The 14047-nt window shown below is 52.6% G+C and overlaps 4 protein-coding genes across 4 annotated transcripts; all 4 read right to left on the bottom strand.

Moving 5' to 3' along the window:
• Window positions 1-1201: 1201 nt before the first annotated feature.
• HMPREF1120_06268 (5-methyltetrahydropteroyltriglutamate-homocysteine methyltransferase) lies at window positions 1202-2649 on the bottom strand (the record flags this gene model as incomplete). The annotated part of the gene is made up of 3 exons (XM_009160469.1): window positions 1202-1770; window positions 1903-2065; window positions 2140-2649. The coding sequence occupies 3 exons, from the start codon at window positions 2647-2649 to the stop codon at window positions 1202-1204; spliced, it is 1242 nt and encodes a 413-aa protein (XP_009158717.1).
• Window positions 2650-3609: 960 nt separating this feature from the next.
• On the bottom strand, window positions 3610-5197 carry HMPREF1120_06267 (uncharacterized protein; the record flags this gene model as incomplete). The annotated part of the gene is made up of 3 exons (XM_009160468.1): window positions 3610-3632; window positions 3690-4569; window positions 4622-5197. The coding sequence occupies 3 exons, from the start codon at window positions 5195-5197 to the stop codon at window positions 3610-3612; spliced, it is 1479 nt and encodes a 492-aa protein (XP_009158716.1).
• Window positions 5198-6461: 1264 nt separating this feature from the next.
• HMPREF1120_06266 (uncharacterized protein) lies at window positions 6462-11081 on the bottom strand (the record flags this gene model as incomplete). Its single annotated transcript, XM_009160467.1, has 1 exon — window positions 6462-11081. One exon carries the CDS (start codon window positions 11079-11081, stop codon window positions 6462-6464), a length of 4620 nt encoding a protein of 1539 aa, XP_009158715.1.
• An 842-nt stretch (window positions 11082-11923) lies between these two features.
• Window positions 11924-14016, bottom strand: HMPREF1120_06265 (imidazole glycerol phosphate synthase hisHF; the record flags this gene model as incomplete). Its single annotated transcript, XM_009160466.1, has 3 exons — window positions 11924-12016; window positions 12167-13666; window positions 13894-14016. The coding sequence occupies 3 exons, from the start codon at window positions 14014-14016 to the stop codon at window positions 11924-11926; spliced, it is 1716 nt and encodes a 571-aa protein (XP_009158714.1).
• Window positions 14017-14047: the final 31 nt, after the last annotated feature.

The raw sequence follows: 14047 nt of genomic DNA, 5'->3' as shown, positions 1-14047 counted from the left end.
AGGGTTTGATATAGAAGAGACCATCCAGACCGGAGAGAAGGCGACCACAGTGTCGGTGGATCGCCGAGGGGCTGGTTGATGAACCTGATGCCAGACACGGAGTAGCAGTATGGGGTAATCCGCGAGACCCTCCATCTTGTCTTGGCTCGGGGCAATGAGCAGCGACGCCTTCAACAGTCCGGGGAGGCCTCGGAGTTGAAGGACGCTCACGTAATCCATGCCGAGGCCGTGGAATCGAATCAAGAAGTCGTCTTCAAGTTGAGAAACGCTCGCCCACGTGCGGAAGCTCCTGTGTCGAGCTTTGCTCTGTGTACATCACACTTCAGGCTTCTCTTGCAGTGGCGGATTATGACTACAGCCCAGGGTGAGAGTCAACTATGACAGCGACAAACGTGGTGCGCTGGAAGCCTCCTGAATCCAGTGACAGACGCAAAATTGGTACCTCTCTCTTGGCGGGGGACGAGTGTGGAGGTGTGGGGGAATCGTGGGAGCAGAAAATGGGGGTGAGCAGCTGGAGAATCAACCCCAAGACCGGTTAGTCGCTCGCGTAAAGAAGCACTACCGGTCACTAGGGAGGCTCTTATGGCCAATTAACAGGAACGAACTTGACAACCTCCGCTGCCGCACATCAGCAGGCTCATGGTAGGCCGTCTCGGTGCATTTCCGCCCGGCAGAGAACGGCCTCCTTAGTACAACGGGGCGGAATTTTGCATCGGTGCACAGACAACAAGGGCGGAGGGCAACCAAGGAGTAGTAGGGCGGTCATGCATCTTTCGACACTTCCAGGACTAACTTAAGACGTCGACTTATCTTGCACATGCCCTCGGTTACCGAGGTCAACGAGGAACCAACTGCGCCGGTTCAACAACTGACACCGACGGAGTAGGAGAGTTTGTGCGGAATCATGTCGTAGTTTGAGGTCTATGCCTCTTGTTTCTTTGGGCCTTATTTCTTTGGACTCGAACCCGGCTCCTGACCGGTCCCTCTCGTATCACATACGTTGAATATACCGTACCACCACTAGATACCACCATTTTTCTCTTGTCCCAACCCAGACTGTTGAAGTACTCTTGGGCACTGACAAGACAAATAGACTGCACCAGCACGCTCTTCAGTGTGCCAGCCACACAAACAGACACCAGAAGTTCGAATCATGTCACACCACAACAAAAAAAACTTTTCCACTCGCTTTAACCACAAATCACGGCTCTCCCCAGATCTCGTCGGCAATCTCCCGGACCAGCGCGAGTTTAGCACTCTGATCCTGGTCGGACAGCGGATACCCGGACTCGTGGGTACTGAACCCACACTGGGGGCTGATGCCGATCCTCTTGAGGGCCTCTTCCCGAGTCTGATTGGACCCCTCGGCCACAAAGTCGGCGGCCTTGTAGATACGCTTCTTCATTTCTTCCTTATCTTCCAGATCCCGCACCTTGGTGCTGATGCAGCCGACAATGACATTCTTGTTCTTGGGCAGGTACTTGAGCGGCTCGAAACCTCCTGCTCGCTCGGTATCGTATTCAAGATAGAAAGTGTTGACGTTGAGATTTTCAAACAGTTTCTTCGCAATAATGTCGTACGCTCCTTCGGCAAAGTGTCGCCCGCCAATGAAGTTGCCTCTGCACAGATGCACGCCCGTGTGCATGTCCGGCGGACATTGGGAGATGGAATCGTTGTATAGTTGAATGTAGGCGTCTAGCAGATCGTCCACGGTTCCAATGTTGTCCTTGTCTTGTGCCCAGCCATTGCGGAAGTCGTTGGAACAGAAATCTGACCTTCAGTCAGCATTGATTGGTTTCACAGGGGGAAAAAGGAGGGAAATGAAATGAAACGAAAAGCAAAGCAAAGAAATGAAATGAAAATGAAAGAAGAAGAGAAAAAAATTCAAGATTGCAAACTTACACGCAAGACCAGGGTCATCAAATTGAACATTCCGAAGTCCTGCATCATACAGAATCTTCAGTTCGTCCTGGTACGCTTTCGCCACGTCCTTGAAATAGTCGGCGTCGTTGCTGTATGCTTCGGGAGTGTATGCGCGACCTTGCTTGTATCGCATATGGAACCACTGACAAACACCAGATCAGTACGAACACTTTCCTCTAAATCTCAATTCCCATGTTGTTCATGTTCAATACTTACCGCCGGCGTAATCATAGTCAACTTAATATTCCCCCACTCCTCCCTCGGCGTAGCCTCCTGCACAAGCTTCAACTCATGCAAATTCGACTTAACCTTCTCCGGCCCCGGATGGCGGATCTTCGATCCCGCAATCACCGAATCACCAGGCATGACTTTGCGATCCTGTTCGATCAAAGACACAACATCGGGATGATACAGACGAAACATGCTGGCATCGGCATCCTGCAATCTGACCGTGCCTTCGAGTTCGTCCCAGAACAGACCCCAGAACCGCGTGCGGTTGTACTCGCCCGACGTGACACCCTTGAAGCCTAGGTCTCGTTGCGTCTTCACAATCTGTGCAACGGCCTCCTTTTCGACGGCAGGCAGGCCCGCTTCCTCGGGCGTCAAGTTTGGGTTGTCGCGGATCGCGCTGCGTACATCCAATAGCTTTTGTGGTCGGAGTAGGGATCCCATTTGCTCGGCCCGGAATGGGGGCTGGACCGTGGTGGTGGAAGTCGTCGTAGCCATGATTGATACAAATAGATCCTTCGGTCTGTATGCTTTCAAGTTTCTCGCTTTCCAGAAATGATTTTCAGTCGTACTAGTAGTACCAATGTCGATGTCAGGTGTCAGTTTATATCCAAGTCAACAGTATATATACTGCGATTTTAATAAGATATCTCTGTACAATTCAAGATCAAGACCCAGGTTGTAAACAAGGTTAAAAGTTGACTGGTAGACACCTGAATTATAGTCGGTGGCGAAGTCGTAATCTGCCGCTGTAGTAGTAGTAGTCGATACGATATTTTCCAATATTGGCCCCACCGCCTTTTCTTTGCCGCGTACAACTGAATCACGATGCACTACAACTACTGCATAGCCCGGTATATTTCCAATTTATCATCAGGCATCTAACAAGTACGATTGTACAATGTTGTATACCCTGCCGCAATGGTATCATCGAAACATGGACACCTGGTTACATCCCTTCCAGACCGGCCTTGCCTTCGAAACGCACGATTATGGTCGTGGCCGATTTCTCAACGAATAATTACTACGAAGTGTACAGAACATGTACTACTTACTACATCTCGTGGTCCCGCCCAGGATGACCAAATATCATGTGAACCGTGTAATTATGATTGATGAAGATTATGATACACACGGTTTGGTGACCTTGATCACTGGAATGAGATGCTTCCTCGCCGTAATCAAAACATAGAATCCCCTTAGCTGAAACTTCTTCAAGCCCCCGCTCCCGTTCCATCACGGCGCCCATTCTCGCCCCTACCGCCTGAGGCTAGATCAATGGATACCTGCGTCTCTAGGCAGTCTCCGCTACTGCCTCTGCTTAAGAGAAGTTGAAAGTGGATGCTCCTGCACGACGGGGGAAGTGCTCATGCCCTTATTCCCGCTGTGCACAACCATTGCGTTCGAACCACGGGTTCAGATCGAGGTACCTACCAAAGACATTCTCGACCCCAGCTTCTAGATCCGATGCTTTTCACTCTCTGTATCATTGGTCAGCACTGCTTATAGAGCCAGCTAATCGATCTGCTCCAACTTACCCAGTCGCGAATACAACATGTACAACGCCATCTGGTTGCATTCTTGAGTTCCGGTAATCGTGACCAATCGCTCGTTGCTGTTGTCCTGCGGTTCGTTGATTTTGATGACACTGCCACTGAGGTGACGGATCTCGTTGATCTTCGCTCCACCCTTACCGATAATGGCGCCGACCATATCATTAGGGATGAAGATCTGTTGAGTGATAGGCTGTCCAGGCATGCCATGAGCGGGTTGGGCAGGTTGACCATGGGGAACAACAGGCTGAGGCGGCACTTGGCCGTATGGCCCGGCAGGTTGAGGCACGGCGGCACCGTAACTTGGCGTACGGGGAGTGGCGGCGTAAGGTTGAGGATACGGAGCGTACGGTTGTGGGGCAGCTCCGTGAACCTGAGGGGCACCATAAGGCTGCGCAGGAGCGCGTTGAGGAGGAAGGGTGTTGTGCCTCTTGTAGGTATCTGGATGACCATACTGTCCTCCGGCCGGTTGAGGGACGTAGGGCACAACTTGCATACCGCCAGGAATCACTCCTGCAGGACCTCCGCTCCTGGTGGCGTAAGCAGATGCAGCAGGACCACCGAATCGCTCCGTCAGTTGCTCAACCAGCGTTACAGCAACATAATACGTGGCAATGTGGACTGCATCAGCAACTCCCAGAACAACCAAGGATCGCTCAGTCGACAGAGGCAAGCATGAATCCGACGCATTGAGCCGAGCCCCCGAAGCTTCCTGTATCTCTCGAATGCGCACACCTGACTTGCCAATGATGGAACCGATCAAGATATGTGGGATGAGCAGGCGTAAAGGATAAGTCTTGGACTGGGCAGTAGAAGGGGCGTCGAGCGGTTCGTTGTTGAGAGTACGAATGATGAGACCGAAGGCCTACCTGCGGGTCAGCATCAGTGAGCCTAACAGAAGAGAGATAATGACATACCTTGGAGACAGCTTCTTGGGATCCGCTCACGGTCAAAATTCGTTCCACGGCACCACGAGAGTAGTCACTAACAGTGCATTTGGCGCCAGAAAGCTTCCGAATCTGAGTGACATTTTCACCGCCTTTGCCAATGCATGTTGCAGCCTCAGCACTGGAGATGACTGCACGGATATGGATCCAGTTTGTCTCATCCTGAGTGGGCGCAGAATGACCCTGAGAAGGCAATCGATCGGTTTGGGGTACGGCGCCAGTGGCTGGCGCTGGGTGAGGGTCTGGGATGGCGACCGGTGCAGTGCCAGTGGCTTCTTCAGTTGTAGCGCCTTCAGTATGTGCTTCTGTGCCCCCGTTTGTCACAGGTGCAGGCAATCCGTGCTCTTCACTGGTCTTTGTACCGTCCACCGCGGGCGGCTCTGTTGTCGCGGCATCTTGAACCGCGGTGTCGTCGTCTTTACCAAGCTTATCTAGCGCAGGACGTTTGGCATCTGGCAGGTCAGTGGGAGCGGAGGGTGACGAGGGGTCTTCCAAAGGTCGTTTTGCCGAAGACATTGCGGTGGTAGAGGTAGGCGATGCAGACATATTTTCGTGTGATTCGGGGAAAAAATCACCCAGAGACAGTTGAGATTTCGGTTTTGAGTTTCAAGAATTTTTTATTATTGTTTTTCTCGATAGGAGTTTTTATCTACACCAGGACGTCGAAGGAAAACTTGCTGGTGTAGAGAGGAAATCGGGAATGCCAAACGGAGGGAGACGGTGAGAGAGGATGTTGGAGTGACTCGTGCTGGGGTTGCGCAGCGGGATTGACACAAGCTGGGTGTTCTGCAGGTTCCGAACAAGTGCAGGAAAGGATGTGAGGCTGTGAGCGGAGGTGTAAAATGTTCAACGGAGGAGTCGTTGGAGGATGGGTGAGATGAAGTTGGAATAAAGCAACGCCTCGAAGATGAACCCAATTTCTCGATCCCAGCCGAACCAGTACTTAGCTCAGACTACCCGCGTCGAAGGAGGAGTGAGAAGAGGAAGAAGGCTGTTGGTGTGAGGATGGAGGGAGGTGAAGGTATATCTCAGGTGTGTGGAGGAGAAAGGAGCTGTTTTGACAGACGCGACAGCGTGGACGAGGCAGCGGAGTGCGTTTTGAGGTGGAAGTCAAACTCTCAAGTTTGTCGGGTGGAGCGGTGAGGTGGGAACAGGCGTTCGCAGGAGATGGGAAGTGCTTCTTCCAAACTTGAAGAAGGTTTATTAGAGAAAGCAGAGAAGCAGGAGATGATAGACTGCGGCCGCCAGTCGATGATGAACAACTCTTATTAGACCAGAAGCTCGATAGAAGCAATCTGGTGTTGCACTTGAGGTTGAAGCTTGCGCAGGGGAGGAGATTGCCAGGTGAAGGCTGCAACTGTGAATGTCGCCTGTCGCTGCTCAGAAATGAGGAGATTTTCAAGGGTCAAGCAGCAACCTCCGAATGGCACTTCTGTCAAGTGCTTTCAAGTTGGAGTTTGGCGCGAAAAGGGGTCGGCGTGGGGTAGCGCACGTGATTTGCAGTGACTGTGCCACGTGATGCACCGCATGTCTTGTTAACGGGAACGACACCAACTCTACATGCGAACCATCGACGACAGGATCCAGAGACAACAGGATCCAGAGACGACAGGAACTATACGCTTGACTCCAAGCAACAAACTTGACCTAGTACTAATTGTACTTGATAATACATGAGCCTCCATTCGTTCTTCTGGCCTGACTCATTCATTCCAACTATCTAATACACTTCCGCTCAATGAAGTTTGCAGCCCTCACTTTCCAACCCTGCATTGGCATCATTTCCCAGCCGCTGGGCAATAAAACCCTCTCATTTCTTGTTGGCTCCTTTCTTGCGTTTCTCCCTCAATACATCCTTCAATACACTTGCGGCTTCTTTTCGACGACGTGCCTGTGCCTGCCACCGCTCCTTGTCTTCCGCCGATAACAGAGCCAGGCCGCCATTCTGGCTGACACGGAGACTTGCCCGCGACCTCGTACTGCTGCCAAACTTGGAGTCTGGCGTATGATAAATACTTCTAGTACTTCCTGGAGTTGCCCCGTTGGTCGAGTTTGCGGACCGTTGTGGTGTCGCCACAGCCGGCTGCCCATTCGAGCCATTGCCATCGCTCAACATCGAAGATGCCATTGAGAGGTCCAGCCGCTTGAGTTGCGCCTCTAGGACGTCGACATCGGCGCTCTTTTGCTCTGCCATCGACAACATTTTGTTCACCGTCTTGGTCACCGCTTCCACGGTTGGCTTTTTCTGCGAGGACGTCCTGCTAAGAACGCTGGACCGCCGACCTGACTTGTCTGCTGGTACATTCTGTGTGATTTTCGCCCGTAGAATCGTGATCGCATCTTCCATCTCCACGAGCTTAGTCTGGACCGAATTAAAGGCTTTGCGAAGGTCATGCTGAATCGATGACTGTTCCGCAGACAGAGGAGCTGCTACCGCGGTGTCATTGGACGTCAAAGCATGTATGGTTTTGCGAAGGGCCGTCAGCTTCGTCCTGAGCTCGAATAGATCGTGGCCCAAAAGAGTCTGACATTGCTGGATTTTCTCAGCATAGTCTTCAATGTTGTTCTCAGTAAGCAGTTCAGAGAGAACGGCTTGTCCTTCGTGCAACCTCGAAATGTCGTTCAAAAACCATTCGTCATTGAGAGCATCCATTGGTGTATCTGATTTGAGCACAGATGGCCACGACTCATTAGTTGCTTCCGGTTGCTGATAAAGCATAAATGCAGACAAAGAGCGGGCATTGATGCCCAGAGTATACACCATAGAGTTGATGTCCGAGTACAATCTTTCGATTTGAGCCGGTATACCGCTTTTCCGGATATCCTCTGCCGGCTTAGGTTGGTAGGTGACAAAGTCGCCAAGCGACTGGTTAGGTGAGACGGGGCGTTCCAGTTCCTGGCGAAGAAGCTCATCTTCGTCGTCTTCTAGTGGTTCAAGTTGCTCCGCTTCAGCCTGTGCTTTTTGCCGAGCAATGCCTTCACGTCGAGCTTGTTCTTTGGCGACTTCTTCTGTCCTTGCCTTTGCAGCCTCGACGGCCAGCGAGGACTTCTGATATTCTGCTTTTCTTTGATCAATGATCGACTGGGGATGGGCCGGCGCACTGACGGATCGGGAAGGCTCAAGTCGCAGCCGCTCTGCAGGAATGTTTCTCACTGGACTCGGCGATCGCGGGCTTTCGTGGGGTTTTGGAGGAGCAAATACGGGCCCAGCGCCAACCTCGCCGAATAGCGGTCGTGATGGTTTTTGTGATATTCCCCTAGATGATACCTTGGTGAAAAGTCCGCCTGTTGGGCTCGTCTCCGTTGTCACTTTGCCGCTCTTGAAGGAAGACTCAGGGGAAGTCTGAAGCTCTTCGTGTTGCTCTTCTGTAACATCTTCTTCTTGATGGTCATCCTCGGTGATTTCGTCACCGCTCTCTTCCACGTCTGAGCTAAAATCATCCACCTCATCCTCTTCTCCCTCCTCCTCGTGTTCACCTTCGTCATCACTTGGAAGCTGTTGTACTGGCTGTTCATCATGGCCTGCACTACGAGATGGAACGAAGTCGGGAGGTAAAGGTGCATCATCCGGAGGAGATTTGGATAAAGTGGAGGATGCAGGAGTATCGGCGGTGGTGTAGCCCGGTTTGCTCACAGGATCGGGGGGTAAAGGAGCCTCGGGGATATTTTTCAAATTGACAGACTCGTTGTCACTCGGCGGTTCTTCCTTGATCTTGGGCGTCTCGGACAGAGCTCCAAATGTGCTGACAGGCTCGCTCTTCTGCACCGCCGCAGGTGTTTCATCCTTGGCTGTTCGGGTACCAAATAGAGTCATGTGGGAAGGATCGGGAGTTTCTTTGGGTGTGGTGGAAGCCATACCGCCAAATGACCAGCCGGGAGTGGTTGTCTGAGGTTGTGGAGTGGTGGAAGCCCGGCCAAACAAGCTCGAGACAGGTGGTGCGGGAGTGGTTTTGGATTGAGTTAAAGTAGAAGGAGGAGTGACCAGTGTTTGAGGAACTTTCGGCGCACTCTGTGGCGCAGGTTCTGTTTGACGGGCATCTTGAGTTTTATCTGAATCGGCTTCGCTGGCTTCACCCTCCTCATCCATCTCCGCTTCCTTGTCATGTGTAGCTGACAACGTACTTTGAGGACCTTTCAACATGTCGTCAAGAGATCCTCCAAACCCAAACCCGCCAGATTCTTTCGGTGCTTTCAGGTCGTCTTTGGCGCTGCCATCGCCCTGGAAGGACGACTGTAGCTTGAACGACCCAGTATTGCCGAAGATGTTCTTCCCATCGGCTGGTTTTGCAGACGCAAAGGGAGAAGTAGTGGGCTGCGCTTTGCCGAAAGTGCTGGCTGAGGACTGTCCGAACACATTAGGTCCAGAGGCAGCAGCAAAGGGACTCTGAGCGGGTTGGTCCGTCTTTCCGCTCGAAGACTGTCCAAAAACACTCGGTACGGAGGCAGCAGCAGCAGCAAAGGGACTCTGCGCAGGCTGGTCCATCTTGCCACTCGAGGACTGTCCAAAAACACTAGGTTTCGAGGCAGCAGCAGCAAAGGGACTCTGAGGGGGCTGGTCTGGCTTGTTGCCCGCAAAGGAAGAGAATCCACCCGATTTGGAGAATGAAGCGAAGCCTGAGTCGCCGGGTTTAGTTGCTGCACTCGCAAACGGACTAGTCGTCGAACTAGCCCCGAATGCAGATGGTTGCCCAAAGGCAGGCTGTGAGCCTGGCGCGGAGCTCTGTCCAAATGGTGTAGGCCGACTTCCGAGAGCACTTGCTGAGCCAAATGCAGGCGTTGTTGAGCCACCGCCAATGGTACTGGCCGAACCGAACGCCGGGCCGTTCGTCGCTGGATTGGCAGCTGACCCGAAGCCAGAAGTGGCCCAGGATGGCTTGCTAGCACCTATAGGCGAGGAAGTACCGAACGCCGGCGCACCTGGGACGCCGAACCCGGACATCGCAGGCTTTGCGAACGGGCTGGGGTTGCTATTCTGGCCAAACGCATTATTCGAGAGCGCAGGGGATGGTGAAGCTGACTGAGACACAGGTGCAGCAGGTTTCGTCGTATCCTGTACAGCGGCGAGGCCCGGGAAGGTCGTCTTCTCACGAACCGAATCATTGTAGATAACCCACCACGCCACCAAAATCCCTTCGTTGTTCAATATCACGAGGCCGGGCACCGGCCCTGCAGTCTCCAAGATCTCCGCATCTGCTGGGATGGGATTTGGCACTTTCTCCTGACTTGAGAGATCCAGTGCCATGCCAATGGGAGAAGTATCTTGCATATCCGACGATAGCGGAAGTTGTGCGCGTCTTGTGTCGTCCTCGATTGTGGTGAACGTGAAAGCTGAAGTTACCGGCTCTTCCTGCGACAGCGGCTTATCCGTTTTAGAGATAAGGCCAACATCCGTTGAAGTCGTGGCGCTGACAATCAAGAGGTCTTGCAGATGTGGAGGGAAATTCCTGAGTCTCGAAATGAAGTGTGAGGATGGTAGTCGTTCTACACCAAATGGTGGCAGAACCTCTGGCAATTTCTGAAATGTGTAATTGGTCGTTTTGGGCTCCCGATTGACAATGTAATACTCAGAAGGCGGGATTCCATCACTGGTATCATTTGGCGTGTAGATGATGAAGAAGGTATCGTTCTCGAGCCATGAGATCCCAGAGACATGCATTCCAGCCGGGACAGAAGTCGACTTGGGAATTTCCGCAAAAAGCGCGCCATCAGGTCGGACCTGGATTGCGGTCCCGTCGGCCAAGCCAGCAACCAGTTGCTTGCCTCTGTTGCTCCATGAAAGGCAGCTTGCTCCACTTTTGAACACGGCACCGTTGCTTCCAGACACCATACTTCCAGACTTTAAATCAAGCATCATTAGATCACCATTGCTAGTAATGAGGGCAAAAAGATGAGCCGACTCCGGAACTGGGTTTGGGACCAACGCTCGCAGACTCTGCCCGTTCGTTGATATCCGGGCAGCCGGCTCCGATTGGCCTTGTTGGATTTGATTGACCTGGTATGCAAGTATCTCGCCTCCTTTCTCTGTGGCAACGACCAAAACACTCTCATCCGCTGAGAATACAACATGAGAAACTCTTGGGACGGCGATCTTTAGCTCCGGCGTGAACGGTCGGATGGTCTCGTCGCTTGACGGTGCTGGCGAACGAAAGCCGTCTCTGACCTTGGATGTGGCAGTGATGTATAGAGCATCCGGTCCGGCAGCAGCCAGGAGCCCTTTGACCGACGCGATTGCGAGAAGCGAAGAGGATGGAGGAGGTAAATTATCAGACGGCCATGGTGTAGGAAGCAGTCGGACTTTTGCTTCGCCATTGAGCGCTGCAAACCCCAATTCGTTGGTTTGAATCTCCTTCAGTTCATCTCCATCCTTAACGTTCACGCCCTGCTGCGTTGAAATTGTAGCCGCTCCAAACCCAGGCGTGCTCGACGCCATATTTGAGAAACTAAAAGCCATCCTGAATCTGGGAAACTCGGCTGAGAGCGATCGTTTTAGGTTGACGGGGGAAGTGCTGAAGGAGACATGCGGGTTTGACAGGCCGCGAGTGGGTGTGGAAAAGGCAAAGGAACGTCGAGGGAGTGCCGTGGGCCTCCAGAGAGATGGTGGGCGCTTGTGATCAGCAATCTTGAACTGCGGGCATTAGAAACAAGCTTGAACAGCCTTCCCGACCCAAGAATGTTGAGAAACAATGCTGGATTTCAAGTTGTTGTGGTGGATGCAGAGAGGTCAAGCCCAGCAGCGTTTTTGCGCATTATTGTCCATCGCGACTTGCTGTAGCCAGTCCGCCGCCTGAACATGACGCGCCCGGGGGTGTATACGGCGAATCTTATAGTAGAGTTACGCAGGCACCAATACTAGTACGGCGAGCCATCTCAAGCACGAGCCGCAGCCAGCTCGCCAGTAACTTGAAGCGAGCAAGGTATTGAATTAGCAAACAGCCTTTCGGAGCCCGATTGTGCTCCAAGCATTACCTGGGATTTCATATCTTGCCAATACATCTTGGACAAACTATGTCCAAGTCCAAGAAGTAGCTCAACGGCCCACGGCGCATGGCAGGTTCTACCAACGCCATACCAACTCGGCCTTTCCCCCTGCAGCAGATACATGTGCTATGTACCTAGGTATATTGTTGCTCTATCCGGAGCCAGTCGCGCCCGATGAGACATGTGGCATGGAAGAGGCCTTTGACACATGATCGCCACTCTGAAACTGCCAACATGGGAAGTCAATTGCAATTGTAGCCATTGGGTAAGAATGCTCGACCAGTGTATTCCGTTTCATGGCTCGAACTCCTCGAACGGTCGGACAAGCAATCCAGCCTTTGCAAGATGCTCTTTAACCTGTGCAACAGTGTACTCTCCGCGATGGAACTATAAGGAGTGTCAGCTACCCTCCTCACCAATGCAGTTGTCTCTTTGAACAGAAAGGGATCAAGGGCGCGCGTGGAGACGAAGAAGCACAGAATGGTGGGATAGACGATTGAAGGAATAGAGAAACTTGGAGCAGGCACTTGAACTCACCATTCCCGCACCCAGGGCGGCATCAACATCCGTCTTTCTAAACACTTCTTCAAAATGCCCAGGGTTCCCGGCACCCGAGCTAGCAATTACAGGCACGGCAACCACGCCTTTGACCATGGAAATAAGCTCAAGATCGTAACCCTTGTTCTGACCATCGCGGTCGATGGCGTTCAGCAAGATCTCGCCAGCACCCATTGCCTCGACAGCAGTGACGAGCTGGACGACATCAAGATCGCGAGTCTCACGTCCTCCTTTGATCGTGCAAGCAAACCAGACGAACTCTCGGCCCTCGGCGTCAGGGGTCGCTGTTCGAATGACGTGGTGCGATGTCTCGGAGGGCGAGGAGACATATACACGTTTTGGATCGACACTGACAACGACGGCTTGAACGCCATACGCAGCAGAGATAGTCTCAATGCCCGTCTTGCCAGACAATTTCTTCCCGGACGCGTAGTATTCCTCTGCGGCGAGAACGGCATCACTACCGATCGACACCTTGTCGGCGCCGCTAGCAAAGTACAGTTTGGCCACATCGAGCGCCGAGATGGGCCTGTTCGTCGCCGGATCTACCATGTCCCGGATTCCACCGCCAATGGTCAACGGCACAAAGACCGTCTCACTGGTGCGTCGTAGAATCTCGAGCATCGGAAGATCCGCCACAGGGCAATCACGGAAGGATGTGATGTTGAGGAAAGTCACCTCGTCGGCACCTTGAGTGTAATACCTTTTCGCCATCTCAACCGGCTTGCCCAGATTGCGCACCTGTGATCCAGCGGCCTTCTCTCGCACATCGTACTGGTCGCCTTTGGTGACGACCAGATCCCCAGCATCGTTGGTTCGAACGTCCAGACAAGCGATGATACGCCGTGTCAGGCCGTTGGCACCCGTATCCTTTGCTGTTGAACTTGCACTTGCTGGGAGTCCGGCGGGTACAGAGTCCATCCAGACTCGACCTTCGAGAAAGGCCTTGATGACTCTTAGGCCGGCAGCGCCGGACTTCTCTGGATGGAATTGCGTGCATAGGACATTTCCCCGGCCAATTGCGCCCACATATGTCTCGTCTCCGTAACTGGCTGTCGCCACCGTCCACCCTTGCTTTTCGAGCTCCCCAGGTGTGTAAGGGGCGAAATAGCTGTGTACATAGTAGTACTTACTGGTGGGATTTAAGCCGTAGAAACTGTTCGCTCGCGCTGTGGCATCCTGAGAAGGATTCGATTGCTGGTGAAGAGTAGAGGCGTCGTTCCAGCCTATGCATGGTACCGACTTTCGCGAGCCATCTTTGTTGTGGGCACTGAAGCGGCGAAGGGATGTCGAGATCAATCCTAGCCCCGGCACGGTCGGCGCTTCTTCTGAACCTGCGAAGAGGGCTTGGAGACCCACGCAGATGCCGAAGAACGGTTTGCCTGAGTTGATGTGTTCGGTGATGGCGGGAAGGTATCCGGCCGAAGACAAAGAGCTTAGGCAGTGCCCGAAATGTCCGACGCCCGGGAGGATGATTTTCTAACTGTAATTAGATTGGGAAATTCTAAGGACAACAACACGCAAGGAGAAAAAGGTCCAAAAGCAATAAGGCCGCGATCGAAGATTGCCATTGGAATACAGCAGTGTGAAAGGCTTTGTTGACGCTCCAAGGCATATGGGATCGGTAGATCTCGGAATCTGGGAGACTTTCATCTGCCCTGCCATAGCGATACCTGTATTGGTTGGCGATGGTAACGGTTACTTACATCTGCATTCTTCACCTCTTCCGGGCTTCGAATCCATTCAACTTCATAGCCGCATTTTTCGATGGCGTTGACAAGGGAGCGAATATTGCCTGCCACGTAGTCGAGCAGGTGGACTTTCGGCATATCGACTGTAAAAATTTATTTGATAATCGGC

The sequence above is a fragment of the Exophiala dermatitidis genome, assembly GCF_000230625.1.
Source record: "Exophiala dermatitidis NIH/UT8656 unplaced genomic scaffold supercont1.5, whole genome shotgun sequence".
In the NCBI taxonomy this organism is placed as follows: Eukaryota; Fungi; Ascomycota; class Eurotiomycetes; order Chaetothyriales; family Herpotrichiellaceae; genus Exophiala; species Exophiala dermatitidis.
This window is presented reverse-complemented; position numbering and strand designations above follow the sequence as displayed.